The following is a 16,905-nucleotide window of genomic DNA, read 5'->3' as shown; positions in this document are numbered from 1 at the left end:
ACCTCGTGGTGGACCTTCAATTTTTCCTTCGAAGATTGTTGGCTCTAACTTCACTTTCCTTCCAGATTTTCTTCTCAAATCCTTTGGGCAGCTAATCCACTTCCACAAAAATAGTCTCTTCACAATTTAAACAATTTATTTTTCACTTATTTTATAAATTTTTCCTCAAATTTTTACTTTAAACACCAATCACCATGACAAACGAAAACTAACTGGTCTTGCGGAAACAGTCCAATGATTGATAAGAGAGATGCGAGAAGGAGAAATTCCACTGATTTATATCGATCATGTCTTCCATCTCTCTTCTGATCGATATATCTCCAACTCGATATTTTTTGAAAATCAACTGTCGTTTTGTCAAATCTACACTAAAACCCCAACATCCTCCCCGGTCTGGACGTGCGCCTCTTGGTGCGGTCCAGAAGACTCTTCTGTAGATTGGGGAAGTCTGGCGATTTTCGTTATTGGGCGCTTGTACATCCCTCTTGAAGTCCTCACTGAGACCACTCTCACCCTGCCGTCAGTGCCAGGATGGATGGTTTCCACTCGTCCGAGCACCCACTTCGAACCCTCTTTCGTCTCATCCAGGAGCAAGATCACTTCATCTACCTTTAAATTCTCTCGAGCGATCTTCCATCGCGGTCTTTGTTGGAGGGTGTTGAGGTAGTGAAGTCTCCATTTTCTCCCAAACTCCTGCATCCGTCTTTGACAATGTTGCCAGTATGAGAGACGATTTTCTGGAATGTGTGACAGGTCCGGGTCCGGTGGAGCATTTCCAGGGGCTCCCACCAAGAAATGGCCAGGTGTGAGATAGTCCCTCTCGTTGGGATCATCGGACAGCAGACACAGAGGTCGACTGTTTAGGACGGATTCTATTTGACATAGAATAGTGTGGAACTCTTCATAGGAGAGAGCAGAAGACGTCGTGGCACGAACCAAGTGGTACTTGGTGCTCTTCACGCAGGCCTCCCACAAACCACCATGGTGAGGAGAGGCAGGAGGGTTGAAATTCCACGTGATACCATCATCCTGAGTGCGGTTCACAATCTCCTGTTGAGCAGCTTCCTGATTGAAGAGTCGGATAAGCTCGTTTGCAGCACCCTCGAAATTCTTCCCGCAGTCAGAATAGATACGTCGAGGAGTACTTCTTCTGGCTGCGAACCGTCTGAAGGCGGCTAGAAATGCTTCCGTTGAAAGCGAAGACACTAACTCGAGGTGTGCTGCCTTCGTTGCCATGCAAACGAAGATGGCAATGTAGACTTTCTGGGTTCCTGATTTCCGGGACCGTGCTCCCCGGGTCGCGGAAGAGATCATGTTGAACGGGCCGGCGAAGTCTACACCAGTTGCTTGGAAGGGCCGATACAAATTTACCCTATGGTCGGGTAGATCACCCATTAATTGGTCCAAGGGTTTGGGCTTCTTCAGGTAGCACTTCAGGCAATCGTGCACAACTCTCTTGGCAAGATTTCGACCAGCTATTGGCCAGAACTTCTGGCGGACGGAAGCCAATAAGAGTGTAGGAGGAGCGTGCAACTGTTTGGAATGCTCATGACGCACGATTCTATAAGTGAGTAGGGACCTTGGGAGCAATACTGGGTGTCTGGTCGAGAAGGGCTCATCCGCATTCTTGAGTCTTCCACCAACTCTGATAATGCCATCTCTATCCAAGAATAGAGCAAGACTCTGAAGCGACTTCCACTCACGTGAGAGCGCTTCACCCTTTTCCAGCTGAGCACAAACCTCCGGAAGAGAGCTTTGTTGGTCCATCTTAATGAGGAAAAGGAGTGCTCTCTCCATCTCGTCAGCTGTAATGGCTAAATTGGTCTTAGGAAGCGGACGAGGACCTCTATAAGTAAATCTCAGGCAGTATGCAACGATCCGTTGGACTTTGAGAATAGATGAGAACATTCCAAGTAGAACTCCAAAGACAAACTCCTTCGCCTTGATCAGAAAACAATTGGCCTCAGGACAGGCAGTGGGATTGAAGGGTGGTGGCCATGATCTCTCTGGACATCTAATCCATTCGGGGCCCTCAAACCATAAACTATTGTCCATGAGCTGTGAAGGAGAGACACCACGAGAAATTATGTCTGCAGGATTTTCTTCGGACACTACGTGGCGCCACTGATCAGGCGAAGAATGTTTCCGGATACGCTGAACACGATGGGCTACAAATACTTTGTAGGATTGTGGAGGGCTGTGGATCCAGTGCAGGACAATCGTGGAGTCAGTCCAGAAATGGATTGCATCTGGTCCAACAGCGTCAGTGAACTTGGCAATGGTTTCAGCCGCTAAGGTAGCACCACACAACTCTAACTTCGGTATAGTGAGTTGGCTCAATGGAGCTACTCGGGACTTGGCAAGCAACAATCTCGCACAGGATTCATCTCCGGAGCCAGTCACAATGTACACAGCAACTCCATAGGCCCGTGTACTGGCATCGCAGAAAGTGTGAAGTTCAACACGATCTGGAGACTGGAAGCAAGAAATCCAGCGCGGAATGCTGACATCTTTGATAGTTTGGAGACGAAGAACAAAGTCCTTCCATCTCTTACGGTACTCTGGAGGCACCAACACGTCCCAACCTTTCTTGAGCTCATGCAGATCCTGGAGCATGATTTTACCCTCAATGATCACTGGCCCCAAAGACCTAATGGGTCGTAAAATCTAGCAATGCAGGATGAGATGTGTCTTTTCGTCCTGACTTCTTCTGACACATCCACAGGAGCATGGGTTTTGAACTGATCGGTTGAGGAGTCCCAAGACAGACCAAGAGCACTTGTGATTGGACTCTCAACAGAAACCTCCCCGGATGCAGGATCCTGATCCGGTAATGGACAAAGACTGGGGTGATTGCTGGACCACTTGGTAAGCCAGAAGCCACCACGACGAAGAACTTCCTTAAGCTGTCTTTGGATTTCTTGTGCATCTGCGAGTGTTGGAGCGGAGACAACACAGTCATCGACGTAGAAATTCGATCGCAGAGCAGAAGAGGCAAGTGGAAATTCCTTTTCGTAATCTTGAGCCAATTGGAAGAGAGCTCGGGTGGCTAGGAATGGTGACGATGCGACACCAAAACAGACCCGAGGGATCCGATAGTCTCGGAGAGGCTCCTGAGGGGAATCTCTGTAGACCAACCTTTGGAAATTAGAATCGGAGGGATCCAACAACACTTGTAAGTACATCTTCGAGATGTCCGCCGTCATCGCAAAAGGAGCGAGGCGAAACTGGAGGAGAATGATCGCTATGTCCGGTTGTACGGAAGGCCCAATCAGCAGGAGATCATTCAGGCTATGTCCCGAAGAAGTTTTCGCACTTGCGTTATACACCACTCTAAGTTTCGTGGTAGTGCTGGATTCCTTCAAGACCCCGTGATGAGGCATGTAGTATGCCGGAGACTTGAATTCTTCAGGCGGGACCAACTCAAGCCAACCTCTCTCCATATAATCTTTCATGACGTCCGAATAGAGAGCCTTGAGTTGTGGTTTCTTCTCAAACTGCCGCTCGAGAGCAAGAAGTTGAGAAATTGCTTGAGGACGTGAATGTCCAAGAAGTTCAGGTCCTTCTCGGAAAGGAAGTTTGACCACAAATCTTCCTTCGGAATTCCTCTTGTAGGTGCTCGCAAAATGAGCTTCAGCTTCTAATTGCTGTTCAGTAACGGATGGATCACCAGGCAGATCCTCTATTTCCCAGAATCTGCGAAGTGCTTCATCTAAGGCGGGAACAGCTTCAACGTGGAGGACATGGTGAACAGAAGGAGGAGGACGGTGCTCACCAACCACCACATATCCAAAGATGGTTTGCTGGAGATGGGGCAATCCCACTCCAAGGTTGATCCTCTCCGACAATAGGCTTCCCCAATAGGCATCACCGCATATCAACAAGTCGACTGGGCGTTGGACATTCCATTGTGGGTCAGCAAGATCGACGTCAGGAGGTAATTGGATGACACTAGAGTCAATGGCCCAGTTCGGAATATTGCCCGAAATCTTCGGGAGGACGTAGCAGTCAAAGGTGAAAGATTGGCCATTCTTCTGAGAGAAGATAGTGGCAGTGACTTTATGCTTCACAGGATTCGCCTGACTACCAACGCCCAGGATGGAGATGTCCGAACGGGATTTGGGAAGTCTCAGTTTCTGATAAAGCCTTGTGGTCATGATACAGACTTGAGCTCCACTGTCTAACATGACCCGACAAGGAATCCTCTGGTGATCAACGGTAAGGATGTCCATCTGTGCTGTCGCAAGAAAGACCTTTGGACAGGCAGAAGGGATGCGATCGGCAGGCAGAGTTGTAGCAGAGAGACTGACCGAAGAAGGTCCAGGTGTAGGATTGGTTGGTGTATCAGAAACAGGCCGAGAATTATTGGCAGGAGAAGTATTCGACGGCCGAGGAGAAGGAGCCGTAGGATTGGCAGGAGCCTCGCCAACAAACCTCTCATGGAGCAGAACATTGTGTCGCGCCTGGCACTTCTTACAGTTATGGAAGGTGCAAGAAGTGGTGTGGTGAGAGGCCAGACAATTGCGGCACAAATTGAACTTTTTTACATATTCGTACCTCTCAGATGGTGATTGGGCTAGGAAACGAGAGCATCTATATTTTGGATGGGAACCCTCGTTACAGCACTTGCACTCCTGTGCTGTGGTTGAGTTGTGAAAGGCATTCACTTGTTTCTTAGAGGAAGACTGAGAGGTCTTGGAATATTGAGGACGATTATTTGACGTGGATTTAAATTGTGGAGTGGAGGCATTGGAGGCATCTTCGCAGCGTTGGTTCAGAAATTTACGAAATTTGTCCAAGGTAGGGACTTCATCGCCACATTCTCTGCCCCATAGGACCCTAGACTCTGAGTCAAGTTTGTCCAATATAAATTGGATAAGCCAAGGATCACGACTTGTCACTTTGATGGCATCCAAAGCTAAGGTGGACTCAGAGAGAATATTGTAAATTTTATTTATGGCTTTAAGGTCATTGGGAGAGACAGAGGGCATGTTAAAGAAATTGCGTATGTGTGCGGCAAGAATCTTATTCTTTTTCTCGAACCGATCGACAAGCATCTCCCAGGCTACCTCAAAATTATCATCTGTGACAGGTAGGTTTTTAATTGTAGAAGCTGCGTCCCCAGACAAGGCTGAATTGAGATAGTCGAGCTTTTGTGCGTTGGAGAGATTGGGATGGTTTGAGATAGAAGACCGAAATTTGTCCCTAAACGAAATCCATTCTGCGAAATCCCCATTAAATGTAGGCAATTTTATCTCAGGGAGCTTATTACTTGATTTCACAGGGAAAACTTTATTAGCATTTGGGGTGGGGGAAAAAGACTTGAAAAGCTCTTTCATTTGCTCACGATTCTGGTGCATGAGTTCCCTCATGATTGTGCAGAAATCCCCTGTATTGGGTAGCTGAGGAGCTTCCGGAGGGAAATGAGCCAATATTGCTCCAATGCGATTCAGCAATTCATCAACATCGGCCACGAAGGTGTCCTTCGTGATCTCTTCGGATTCCTTGACTCTCTGATCAGTTGCCGAGCTGATGATCTGGTCCTGAATACTGATAAACTGCGCTTTCAAGGATAATACAAGATCCCTTTGGGAAATGATAGTGTCCCTTCTCATGAATGGGATATCAGCTTCACCCAGAGCACTTATGTAGGCATCAGTCCTCTTCACGGATGCGACAATTCCACCCCTCAACTGCTTGGTAGCCATTCTAGATGCTTTATGCCCGTAGAAAGTTGGAGAATCCTCTGCTTGGCGCAGGTAAATGGTTAGGGTAGCCCACAGGTAGCCTCTACCTCCTCAGGAGGCTCGATGCGGCCAAAAATATGTTGCAAACCTTCAAATAAACAAAGTGGCAGAGCATAAGCCAAGGAATTCTCACAAAACTGGGCTGCCGGGAATGGCGAGAAAATACCTTTGGAAAAGGATGAGAAAACCTCATTAATAAGTGCAGCTAAATCTCAGACTCCCTTCCCTTGCAAAGGTTACCTTTAAGGATAAAAGGATTGAAATTATTATCATTCGGCGAGGAGGATTCAAAAATATGTTGCAAACCTTCAAATAAACAAAGTGGCAGAGCATAAGCCAAGGAATTCTCACAAAACTGGGCTGCCGGGAATGGCGAGAAAATACCTTTGGAAAAGGATGAGAAAACCTCATTAATAAGTGCAGCTAAATCTCAGACTCCCTTCCCTTGCAAAGGTTACCTTTAAGGATAAAAGGATTGAAATTATTATCATTCGGCGAGGAGGATTCAAAATTTTTCTCCCTCTGCCGAAAGTGCAATTTCTTCCCTTTGTGGTGGGTAACCTCGTGGTGGACCTTCAATTTTTCCTTCGAAGATTGTTGGCTCTAACTTCACTTTCCTTCCAGATTTTCTTCTCAAATCCTTTGGGCAGCTAATCCACTTCCACAAAAATAGTCTCTTCACAATTTAAACAATTTATTTTTCACTTATTTTATAAATTTTTCCTCAAATTTTTACTTTAAACACCAATCACCATGACAAACGAAAACTAACTGGTCTTGCGGAAACAGTCCAATGATTGATAAGAGAGATGCGAGAAGGAGAAATTCCACTGATTTATATCGATCATGTCTTCCATCTCTCTTCCGATCGATATATCTCCAACTCGATATTTTTTGAAAATCAACTGTCGTTTTGTCAAATCTACACTAAAACCCCAACATTGCTTATTTTCAAAATGCTTTGGCGCAAAGATCTGGACAGTGGAATCAGAAACAGATTACAACGATAATCGATAGTTTGTTTTTTCTTTACCACGATTGTTCTTGTAGAGTTACTCGAATATGTATTTCAGTAAAATGCGTAATCCGAAAATTACAGTTTTCGGTCAAAATGTATACAAATTACGTAAATGTTTTTCAGTACACATGATCACATATTTAATGTAAAATTTGCAATGAAAGTCATGGTAAAAAGGGTGAAAAATTTTTACTGTGTATAGTTCCTTTATGGAATATTGCGTTAGCATTATTATTATTATTATTTGTTTTTTTTATCATTAAGAATCCACTACATATTTAAAGAAGACATTACTAAAAGGTGAAATCACATTGCTCTAACTCAGATACAATACGCACAAGACAAATAAGAAAAGAAAATAATAACTACACTACGAAAACCTCGAAACTGAAAATGAATTACCATAGAAAAAAATAAAATAAATCAAATACATATTTTAAAATATTTTAAAAGACACAAATAAAAACAATAATAATATTATCTAGAAAAAAGTTTTACATAAAAAAAAAATTACAATAAAACGATGTATACTTTAATATTATATATTTAAGAATGAGGATCATTCTTCCATAAGGGGGGAGGAGGTCCTCTGGGACCCTAACATATTGTAATGAAAACTTAATACAATTATTAATATCAGCATCATCAAAATCATTACGATAAAAACAATATTGATCTTTACAACCTTATTCAAAAAACTATTTGATTAAAATTATATCCAACAGAGATATATTTTAGATTTCAAAATTGAGTTAGCAGTTAATCACACACCGAGGCTCTTTAGAGTAGCCCTCTTAGTTTTGTCCAACAATCTCAACTCCAGCCTTATAGAATTTAATAATTCAATAGTGAATTCAAAAAATTTAAAAACAGGTTAAATATAATCATCCAAATTAGCTTAAGAATAAATTCATGTGAAACATATACCCAACCTCTAATGTTCACGCAGTCTATCAATATTTCTTGCAAAAGTTGATTAATATTTGTATTTTCAAAAATAAATATTGTAACTTGAAATATATCTTAACATAGAAACAGAATTATAAAAAATGATATTCCATAAAAAAAAAACAAATAATACTAAAAAAATTGTAAGCTAGTCTTCTTTTCAAAAAACATTGTTAGTATTAAGAATATTACATTACCATTATGTAATCGATATTATTTCCTATCACCCCCATAAGCTTCCTTTTTCTCAGGGGAAAGGAATGTTGTGACGCATTTTGTGCATCACAACTCGGTTTTCAAATATTCATGATCGCGCTGGTTCTTTCGTGAAATATCAAGAAGAGACATGATAGATCATGTCTAACGCCGCGAGAGTTTTCTATCCAATTATCCTTACGAAATTTATAGCCCAGAGACAAAGTAACATCTTAAGCCATTAGGCAGGTGTTCGTAAGATCACAATGGGCGAGATATGAGTGACCAAAAAGAGGGTGCATTTGTTGGCTTAAGCAAACAAAGGCACCCTCTATTCCTGGAAAACTCGTAAAGTGGGTGATCTATGGTGACAAGCTTTTAAGATTACTTTCTCTTCGAGACGGTCGTAAAATAAGACCTCGCGCCAAGAAAGCCATAAAAGCCCGAAAAGAAATAGGGACAAAGATAACAAAGATCGAAAAGGTGTGTGGTCCTCGGTCATCTTAATTAAGCATCCCCTTTCTTAAGGATATAGAAAGTGTTGGAGAAAACTCTAGAGATAGCGAAAGTGGATAGTTGGATATTTTTATAGGCACTTAACGATCGTCTCCAGACGATCGTTATCTAGAGGTTCGTCCTGAATCACTAATTGGACACCTTCCCACGGGAAATAATGTCGAATAGAATTAGGGTGCGAGTGGAGGATTTTAGTATAAAAAGGGTAGCTAGATTCAAGAGGTTGGTTCAGTCACTGTGTAAACGTAGCCCATGCCATTGGGCAGTGTAATAATCTTCCTTAATAAAAAAATATAGCAACTCAAAAAAATAGTGTATTGAGGAAACAACATCATCTGGATCCGGAGGCAACAAGGTGGCCTCAATTGGGGTCACCACAAAAATACTGAAAAAGTGCGAAAAACAGTATTTTTAAAATAAATCTATTACCGTTACTTTCCCGATCCATTACCGATTGTGACCGATGCAGTCAGGTTCAGAATTAAAAGATCTTTCAAAAATGTCCAAATCCGTTGAAAATTAGGCCATCTATGGCAGTTGACCTTTGACCTTGAATAATTCAAGATGGCGATTTTTCCGGTTATAGGTGTCTAAAGACGAAATGTTCAGCTGGACTACTTCCATAACATATCCAAAAATGAAGGAAATTGTCAGGGCCAATTTTTTTTTAATTAGAAAAGCCTCATTTTTTGCCTATTTTTGGGGGATAGGGAGCGCATGAAGGGGGAGGGGGTAAAAACAAAGAGATTACTTTCGAGATAATGTCATTTGAGGTGGGGTCACCGAAGACCGGAAGTTGATATCTCTTACCGTTTAAATTTTATATGGGTCAAAAGACTGAAAAAGTGCGAAAAACAGTATTTTTAAAATAAATCTATTACCGTTACTTTCCCGATTCATCACCGATTGTGACCGATGCAGTCGGGTTCAGAATTAAAAGATCTTTCAAAAATGTCCAAATTTGTCCAAATCCGTTGAAAATTAGGCCCTCTAGTGTAGTTGACCTTTGACCTTGAATAATTCAAGATGGCGATTTTTCCGGTTATAGGTGTCTCAGGACGAAATGTTCAGCTCGACTACCTCCATAACATATCCAGAAATGAAGAAAATCGTCATGGCCAAGTTTTTTGAAAATTAGAAAAATCTCATTTTTTGCCTATTTTTGGGGGATAGGGAACGCATAAAGGGGGAGGGGGTAAAAACAAAGAGATTACTTTCGAGATAATGTCATTTGAGGTGGGGTCACCGAAGACCGGAAGTTGATATCTCTTACCGTTTAAATTTATATGGGTCAAAAGACTGAAAAAGTGCGAAAAACAGTATTTTTAAAATAAATCTATTACCGTTACTTTCCCGATCCATTACCGATTGTGACACATGCAGTCGGGTTCAGAATTAAAAGATCTTTCAAAAATGTCCAAATTTGTCCAAATCCGTTGAAAATTAGGCCCTCTAGGGTAGTTGACCTTTGACCTTGAATAATTCAAGATGGAGATTTTTCCGGTGATAGGTGTCTAAGGACGAAATGTTCATCTGGACTACCTTCATAACATATCCAAAAATGAAGGAATGTAGTGATCCAAATCTTATGGATCACTCTGTAAAATTATTTGATGGAATTTAAGATGATCTGTAATGATCCATATTCTATGGATCACTCTGCGAAGATAATTTATGGGAGTTCACGAAGATCAAGACCAAAAAGAGTTCGATGGAGAAATTCTCACTTGGAGAATGACAAAAAAAAAATAAGGAGCCATCGCGCAGAGATAATTTACGATCATAATTTATGAGATGTCCACATTTCGTGGGTGCAGGTGCAGTACAAAAAAAATAGAGATAAAAATAGCACACAACCAATAGTAAAATAAAAAAGGGAATACCGCAAACAGCAGTAAGAAAAATAGGGTTAGATGACTGGAGAATAGTGTCTTCTATAACTGAGATTATGGTATAAAAGGGCTGCCGAAATTAGTGTAGTTGTTCAGTTGCCAGTGACTTCTCTTGAGAGCACTGGTTGTAATTCAAGAAGTGAAATAAATACTATTGGTGCCAATACCTTTTGTTATTCACTATCTGCTGGACCGATCCGACTGGAGGATTTCCTGAGGTGGACGTGTACTTAGAGAAAAATTTTCAATTTCCTAAAAAACCACGGCACTACATTGGTGTTTTCGCCCGGGAAGTGATTAAAGTGATTAAAATACTTTATCACCCCGTGAGGACAACGAACCGATAGACAGGAAGACCAGAGGCTCCCAAGGGCCCATCAGCACGTAGATGCCCACTGAGCCAAAAATTCTTGAACTTCGCAATAGAAATATTGAGTGTGACGTCGTTCAAGAGCAGGAACTTGCAGAGGAAAACCGAAAGAGAAGCACTGAGAAGGAATTACTTCCCAGCCAGATAAGCCTTCCAGCGGAAAATCCCTCTGACCAGAAGGAACCTGAGGAGGAGATACTAAAAACTCCTGAAAAACTCGCCTTCTGGGAATACTCCGAGATTCAGCCCGGACGAAGCTTGTATCGCACCCCCATTCCAAAGAAAGAGCCAGAGCTACATAGTCAGTCTCCAACGCCATCTTTGGAAGAACCAGTGAGCCCTCTACCTGAAGAAACAACAGAGTCGAAGCAGACAACTGATATTCTTCAAGAGGAGTTCCATACACCAAGCCCCATCATGCAGGAAGACTTCAAGGACGGAGCACCCTTCATGCGGCTGGATCAACGTGTGGCAGCCTTTCCAGAGCTCACGCGTAAGTCGATACAATTATTCTTTAAGAACGCGGACATTACTTATTCCCTATACAATATTGAAAAAGATCCAAAAATGGATCAATATTTCACGTCATTATTACTGAGTAAAATGAGTGTAGAAATATATGATGAAATCAATGATAATAGTGTGTTAGACAAATATGACCAACTCAAAGGTTATATATTGAATACTATTTATAGAAGTATAGGGATAGATGAGGCAAGGGAAAACTTATACACATGTAAGAAGGAATCCCAAGAGACATTCAAGCAATTCACGCCACGAATTCAAAAAAGTTTCAATATTGCCATCAATGCATATGCGTCTGAATTTGGGCAACAAAACATCCGGAAGAAAATTAAAACGTCTCTCAATGCTCTTGCAGTTGAAACATTGACAAATGCAATAGCTGACCCAGAGATACGAATTTTAATACGTGCTGAAAAGAAGGATAACTTACAACACGCGATTGTTTTAACTGAAAATCGTCCCAGAAGAGCGGGTTATTCAATTAACGAGATTGACAAAAGTAACGAAATTCCGCGGCAGAATATGCCCCAAATTTCTTAGTCACCCGTTACAATAATAACTACACTCGAAATTCTTACCCACGCATCGCTGAAAGTATGTATCCAAGGTCATTTGTACCAAGAATGACGGGGAACAATATTGAGTCCCAATATCAACCCAATTACAAAAGCGGGAATATAAACAATCATGCTTTCGTTCCACAAATACCGTTCAGACATATTTCAAACCATCTCTCTAATCAACGAGTACCCCCCTATAACAATGATCAACCAAGAAGTAGCCAGGTAGACCCAACACGGTGTCACACACCGTTCTATCCAAGCAACCCCAAAAGAAATACAATAGGGGCTTATATGGCTTTCGAACATCTGAGTGAAGAATATTACCCGCCAAAATATTTCGAAGACGATCATTGTCATTCTTCCTTTATTCCTTATAATGAGAAGATGTCTTTAAACACATCCCGGCCGCTTGGGAAAGCGTTGACAGCCCAAGAATAAATTAACGGCCAGAAAAATTTATTAATAACTCCATCTCTTCAGTCAACAAAGCAGAAACTGTACCACTCATCAAAGTCTATTGTACAGATTCAAGAAATTATGCACCCCTAACCTTATTAATTGATCTTGGTACTCGATCTTCTCTTATAAAAGCAGATTGTTTAAATGAAAATACCAGATTACTTCCATATATTGGAATTACCGAAGGATATATTGAAACAATCGGTTCAGCTAACTTTTCAATGTGGTTTAACGATCATTCGCCTGATTTTAATATAACAGTGAATATTCTACCTTTTGGACACAACATTATATATGATGGTATAATTTGGTATGATGTCCTATCTCAATTAAATGCAATTGTAGATATGGACGACAGACAAGTTTTCTTCAGAAATTTAAACACCGAAATTGTGTAGTGAACATTTTAAGAACAAATCAGGAATCGAACAATACCAAAGCACTATTATTAACACTAACTCTCAACAATTTTCACATTTGAAAACCTCTCCTTGTTACAGAAAACTTGAAAACATTTTACCTTTCCGAGAACTCTATTTAATTCTACCTGAAATAAATCGAACTGAAATTCAAACAAATGTACTTTAAAAAAAAAATCTCTCCGAAAAAGATTTTAGAAACACTAGCAAAATCATTAAAGCATTCAAAAATGTCTGGATGTTAGGAAGACTTTTGCAATCCGTGAGTAAGAATTGATACTTCACAAGTATTCAATCACTTTATTTCAATAAAGTATATTTAAAAAAAAGAAGTTTCCTATTTATATCTAACTTATATTCGAATTTCAGATTTAAGTCATACCGTTTTAATTTCACTCTTGTGAGAAGAGTTCTAAGATCAAATACATTTTCAAATCTAAAGTATGATATTTCTTTCATTAAAAAAAAATTATTAAGGACCAAGTCCTCTGAGTCAAATAATTTCAAGAGTTAGTGAGCTATATTTGTTTTTTATCAAGGGATTCATTGGGTTCACTCGTGATGAACTCCGATGACTTGAAACAGAATGGCGACTGACTCAATGACTGAGTAACTATTTTGCGCGTTGATTGTCACTCCAACATAAACCCACATTTCAATTCATTTCTTCAGACTAGATAATTCAATTCTTACTTAAATTTCAAATGGAGTCCGTTTGCTTCCATAAATCTCAAGCTATTTTACGAGTTTACAACTTGTAATTTAGTTAACAAAATTCATTCTATCGCCATACTGAAATTCTTCAAATTAACCTACGAAGTCAAATAACTCTTTTTCCTGACTAAAGATTTAGCTAGATCTTCTCCCAAGCAACAGTTAAACCTATCCAGAAATTAATAATAATAATCATCAACATCATCATGTTCAACCGCTTATCCCTATTATGGTCGCGAGTCCATCATATCCAATTTAGCAGCCCACACTAATTGACCCTGCGCCACTTCAGGAAGATGTTTAGGTTCGATCCAAAGGCGCTCCAGAGCAAGATTCTGAATTTAATTCAGCCACCTTGTCCTGGGTCTATCTTGAGGTCGACGCATCCTGACAATAACAATAACAAACTTTCAAATTCATTCGCCAGTTAGCGCTAGCGTTTCGAACAATAATAATAAAATATTAAATTGAATTGCAGTAAAAAAGTTCACCTGTAAAAGTGAAGCTTTATTTGAAAATATTTGTCATCTTCTTTCATTTGTTTTAAAAATCGGAAGTACTGTAAGGTACAATGCTTTATAAATTCATTTTCATATATTAGGGGAAGTGCTTATAATTTTGGACAGTCTGCATATAAGCATCGATATCCTAAGTTTGAAGTGCCATATTTTCAATACTAATTGACTTTTCTTGTTACTCTCTTTTCAGAAGGATTGTTTAGAAACTTGGAAAGCTATTTATCATCTCATTTTTACTAAAATTAGTTTTAATACGTTTAAAAATGAATTGATATATAGAGGTGAATTTGACTCTTATTTTGGACAACTTGGTTATTAATTTTTACAACTTGTCTGTAAATTTGGACAGATAATCCGCCTCAACAGGATGCCCATTGTTCTTCATTTTATGAACCAATCTTACCAAATCCTCTTCCTGGTCATGTAAGGGAAACGTGGAATGTCACAAGAAGCCCAGAAACTTTCCATATCATTCATTAAAGTGAGTTGACTTCGGTACTCCAAGTACGTGCGGATTCGCTCATTCCCTGCCCTCTCCGGGAGCCTTTCAAGGCATTTCTCACTGCATCTCTTTCGTAGAGATGATGCTCCTTTATTTCTTCAGGCATTTGTCAAACCTAGTCATCACAAAAGCTAAAACTTCCCGAAATTTCGTGAGAAAAACACCTGTCCAAAATAAGAATCATCACCTCACTGGTGAATGTCTTAAAAAATTTCCCATTTTTCACACGAAAAATATAATTCACAAGGCAAATCTCACTTCAGGTCAAATGTACAAATCATCAGTAACGTGAATCAACACAATATTCAATGAATATTCAATAATATCACTCAAAAACAGCGAACAAACTTTGTTAGTACTTCACCAAAACTAAATAAGACTGAAGTAAGCCACGAAGTTCTGTCATATTTCTCGTAAGCAATTGCTCACACTGAATTTTCAACGAAGCAAATTCAACTCAAATCATATTCAAATTTTAACGTATTTAGTGTTAAAATATTCCAAAAAGAACAAATATTTAGATAGAATTTATTATTCATCAAATATTGGAATAAAAATCCATCATTTTAATCAATTTAATTTTAGTGTCCAATGTTATCCTCAAAGTGTCCAAAATAAGAAACTGGACAGAATTAGAAGCATTTCCCCTATATGAAGTCATATAAAATTAAAGATTTTCAATATAAAGTCTGGATTCGTATCTGAAGCTCAAAAAAATACATTTATACAGAAATATTTCTCATATTTGCGAAAATATTCAAAACTATCAAGATCGAGAGCTAAGTTTGCAATAATACAATGGAATAAAAATTCTTAAATTATATAAAAATTTCAGTAAATCATAACACATAAGAATTTTTCCTTCAATTTTAATCTATAACTAATAAATGATATCAGTTACCCGAAAATATTACTATCTTTTACCTTGAAGACAGAACAGTTCAATTAACGTACTGTACTGGAGAAAACCCGTATATACAATTTAAAAAAGTTTACCCACTTCACGCACCCTTTCGTAAAATAATAACTAACCAATGACCATGATAGTGTATCCAACACCTTTGAAAGAAATTACTGGACTCAGATGCAAGATTTAGATTTAGTGTATCGTAAAAGATGATACTTTAATTCAATATTCCTGCAGTCAGGAAACAAAACTTATTGCATATCCAGTAAAGAATTCCTGCATAAAATAGATGCCAAGCAGTTAATGATAACGTCCATCACTAATATCTGTTCCCTGTAAATTCTGTTAACGTTTTCTACACCATTTAACAAATAAATGATTACAAGCCTTTACAAGCCTTCTACATGGACTTTCCTATAAAAGGATACTAATAACTTTTAGTAAAAAAGAAAAGCATCTCAAAATCTTAAAGAAACAAATTGACGACATAAGAAGTTTACCAAATACTTTTTGAATTTTCAAAAGTCTGGAAGCCTTCAAGAAAAATAATAATAAAACTATTGTCGTTTCAATTATCGGAATATTGCTCACATGCTTATCCGAGTCATGTGTATTCTTAGAAAATGTTTCTGCTAAACAAAAAAGAAACAAAACCTACCCCTGAACTCCCTGACTACGAAAAATATTAACTGAAACATAGCATTTAACTTCATATATTCTCCCACACCTTCAATGGACACTCAATGGGTCAAGTGGTAGAGCACTCGCTATATGATACAAGTGTTCCGGGTTCGAGTCCCCTAGGTCACCAGGAATTTTCTTGGCATTAAATGTTCGAATTGCATCCAGTAAGCTACACTGCACTTGATTCCATGGGGCATGAGATTGACAGTCGCATCCCGTATAAAAAAAAACGTATCTATAAATCTCCTTGTGGCAAGGCCTAGATCCTTCATGGAATATTGTGCCAGCATTATATATTATTATTATTATTATTATTCTCCAACACTTGAATGAAATAAAATTCACTAAATCCTCCTTAAACTCTTCGCAGTTATATGCTGGTTAAACTCTTCTCGATCGCAGTTATATCCTGCATGCCCATTTCATCATTTTATCAAGATTATTTTAGCCCAGAATTTAATCGGATTCTAGCAGAAAAAAGGTCTTAAATTTAAGCCACCTTTTGTAATCATCCACAAGAATTTGATTTTTATTATTTCTAAATAATTAGAAAAAAATGTTTTTCCCAGGACATCTATATTTTCCCACTATTACTCAGTGGCACCCAGAATCCCAAAAGATGCGAGAGAGTTAAATAACTGTAAACATACTAATCAGCATCTCTAGGGAACAGTTTTCAAAACAATTTTCGAAAAGAATTACAATAGAAATGCTACTTAGAAAAGTAGTGCTACGCAGCTTAACAATATAATGAAAGCTTGTTTGTACGCAAACTCAAAATTCAATAATTTTAAATAAGAATCGCTTAATCATCCGATGTATTATCATAATTTTGTTTCTATATAATCTGGATTAATCTTGGATGCGCTATAAACTGCCCAAATTCGGACCAAAAAAGAGAAATAAGAAAAACAAAATCTCAATATAA

At 39.1% G+C, this 16,905-nt stretch overlaps 1 protein-coding gene across 1 annotated transcript; it reads right to left on the bottom strand.

Annotated features, from left to right (window-relative positions):
• Nucleotides 1-363: 363 nt before the first annotated feature.
• Nucleotides 364-6,361, bottom strand: LOC129808506 (uncharacterized). The gene is made up of 3 exons (XM_055858283.1): nucleotides 6,054-6,361; nucleotides 2,716-5,987; nucleotides 364-2,650 (listed from the first exon to the last, which is right to left on the bottom strand). Exons 2-3 carry the CDS (start codon nucleotides 5,706-5,708, stop codon nucleotides 364-366), a joined length of 5,280 nt encoding a protein of 1,759 aa, XP_055714258.1. The 5' UTR covers nucleotides 5,709-5,987; nucleotides 6,054-6,361.
• Nucleotides 6,362-16,905: the final 10,544 nt, after the last annotated feature.

Source organism: Phlebotomus papatasi, chromosome 4, assembly GCF_024763615.1.
Source record: "Phlebotomus papatasi isolate M1 chromosome 4, Ppap_2.1, whole genome shotgun sequence".
NCBI classification, from domain to species: domain Eukaryota; kingdom Metazoa; phylum Arthropoda; class Insecta; order Diptera; family Psychodidae; genus Phlebotomus; species Phlebotomus papatasi.
This window is presented reverse-complemented; position numbering and strand designations above follow the sequence as displayed.

Bases quoted from the DNA above. Each gene is read 5' to 3' on its own strand.
- LOC129808506 (XM_055858283.1), bottom strand. From the start codon at position 5,708: ATGGCTACCAAGCAGTTGAGGGGTGGAATTGTCGCATCCGTGAAGAGG. The intron at 2,651-2,715 runs GTCAGAAGAAGT...ACGACCCATTAG, and splicing joins ACCCATGCTCCTGTGGATGT to GTCTTTGGGGCCAGTGATCA.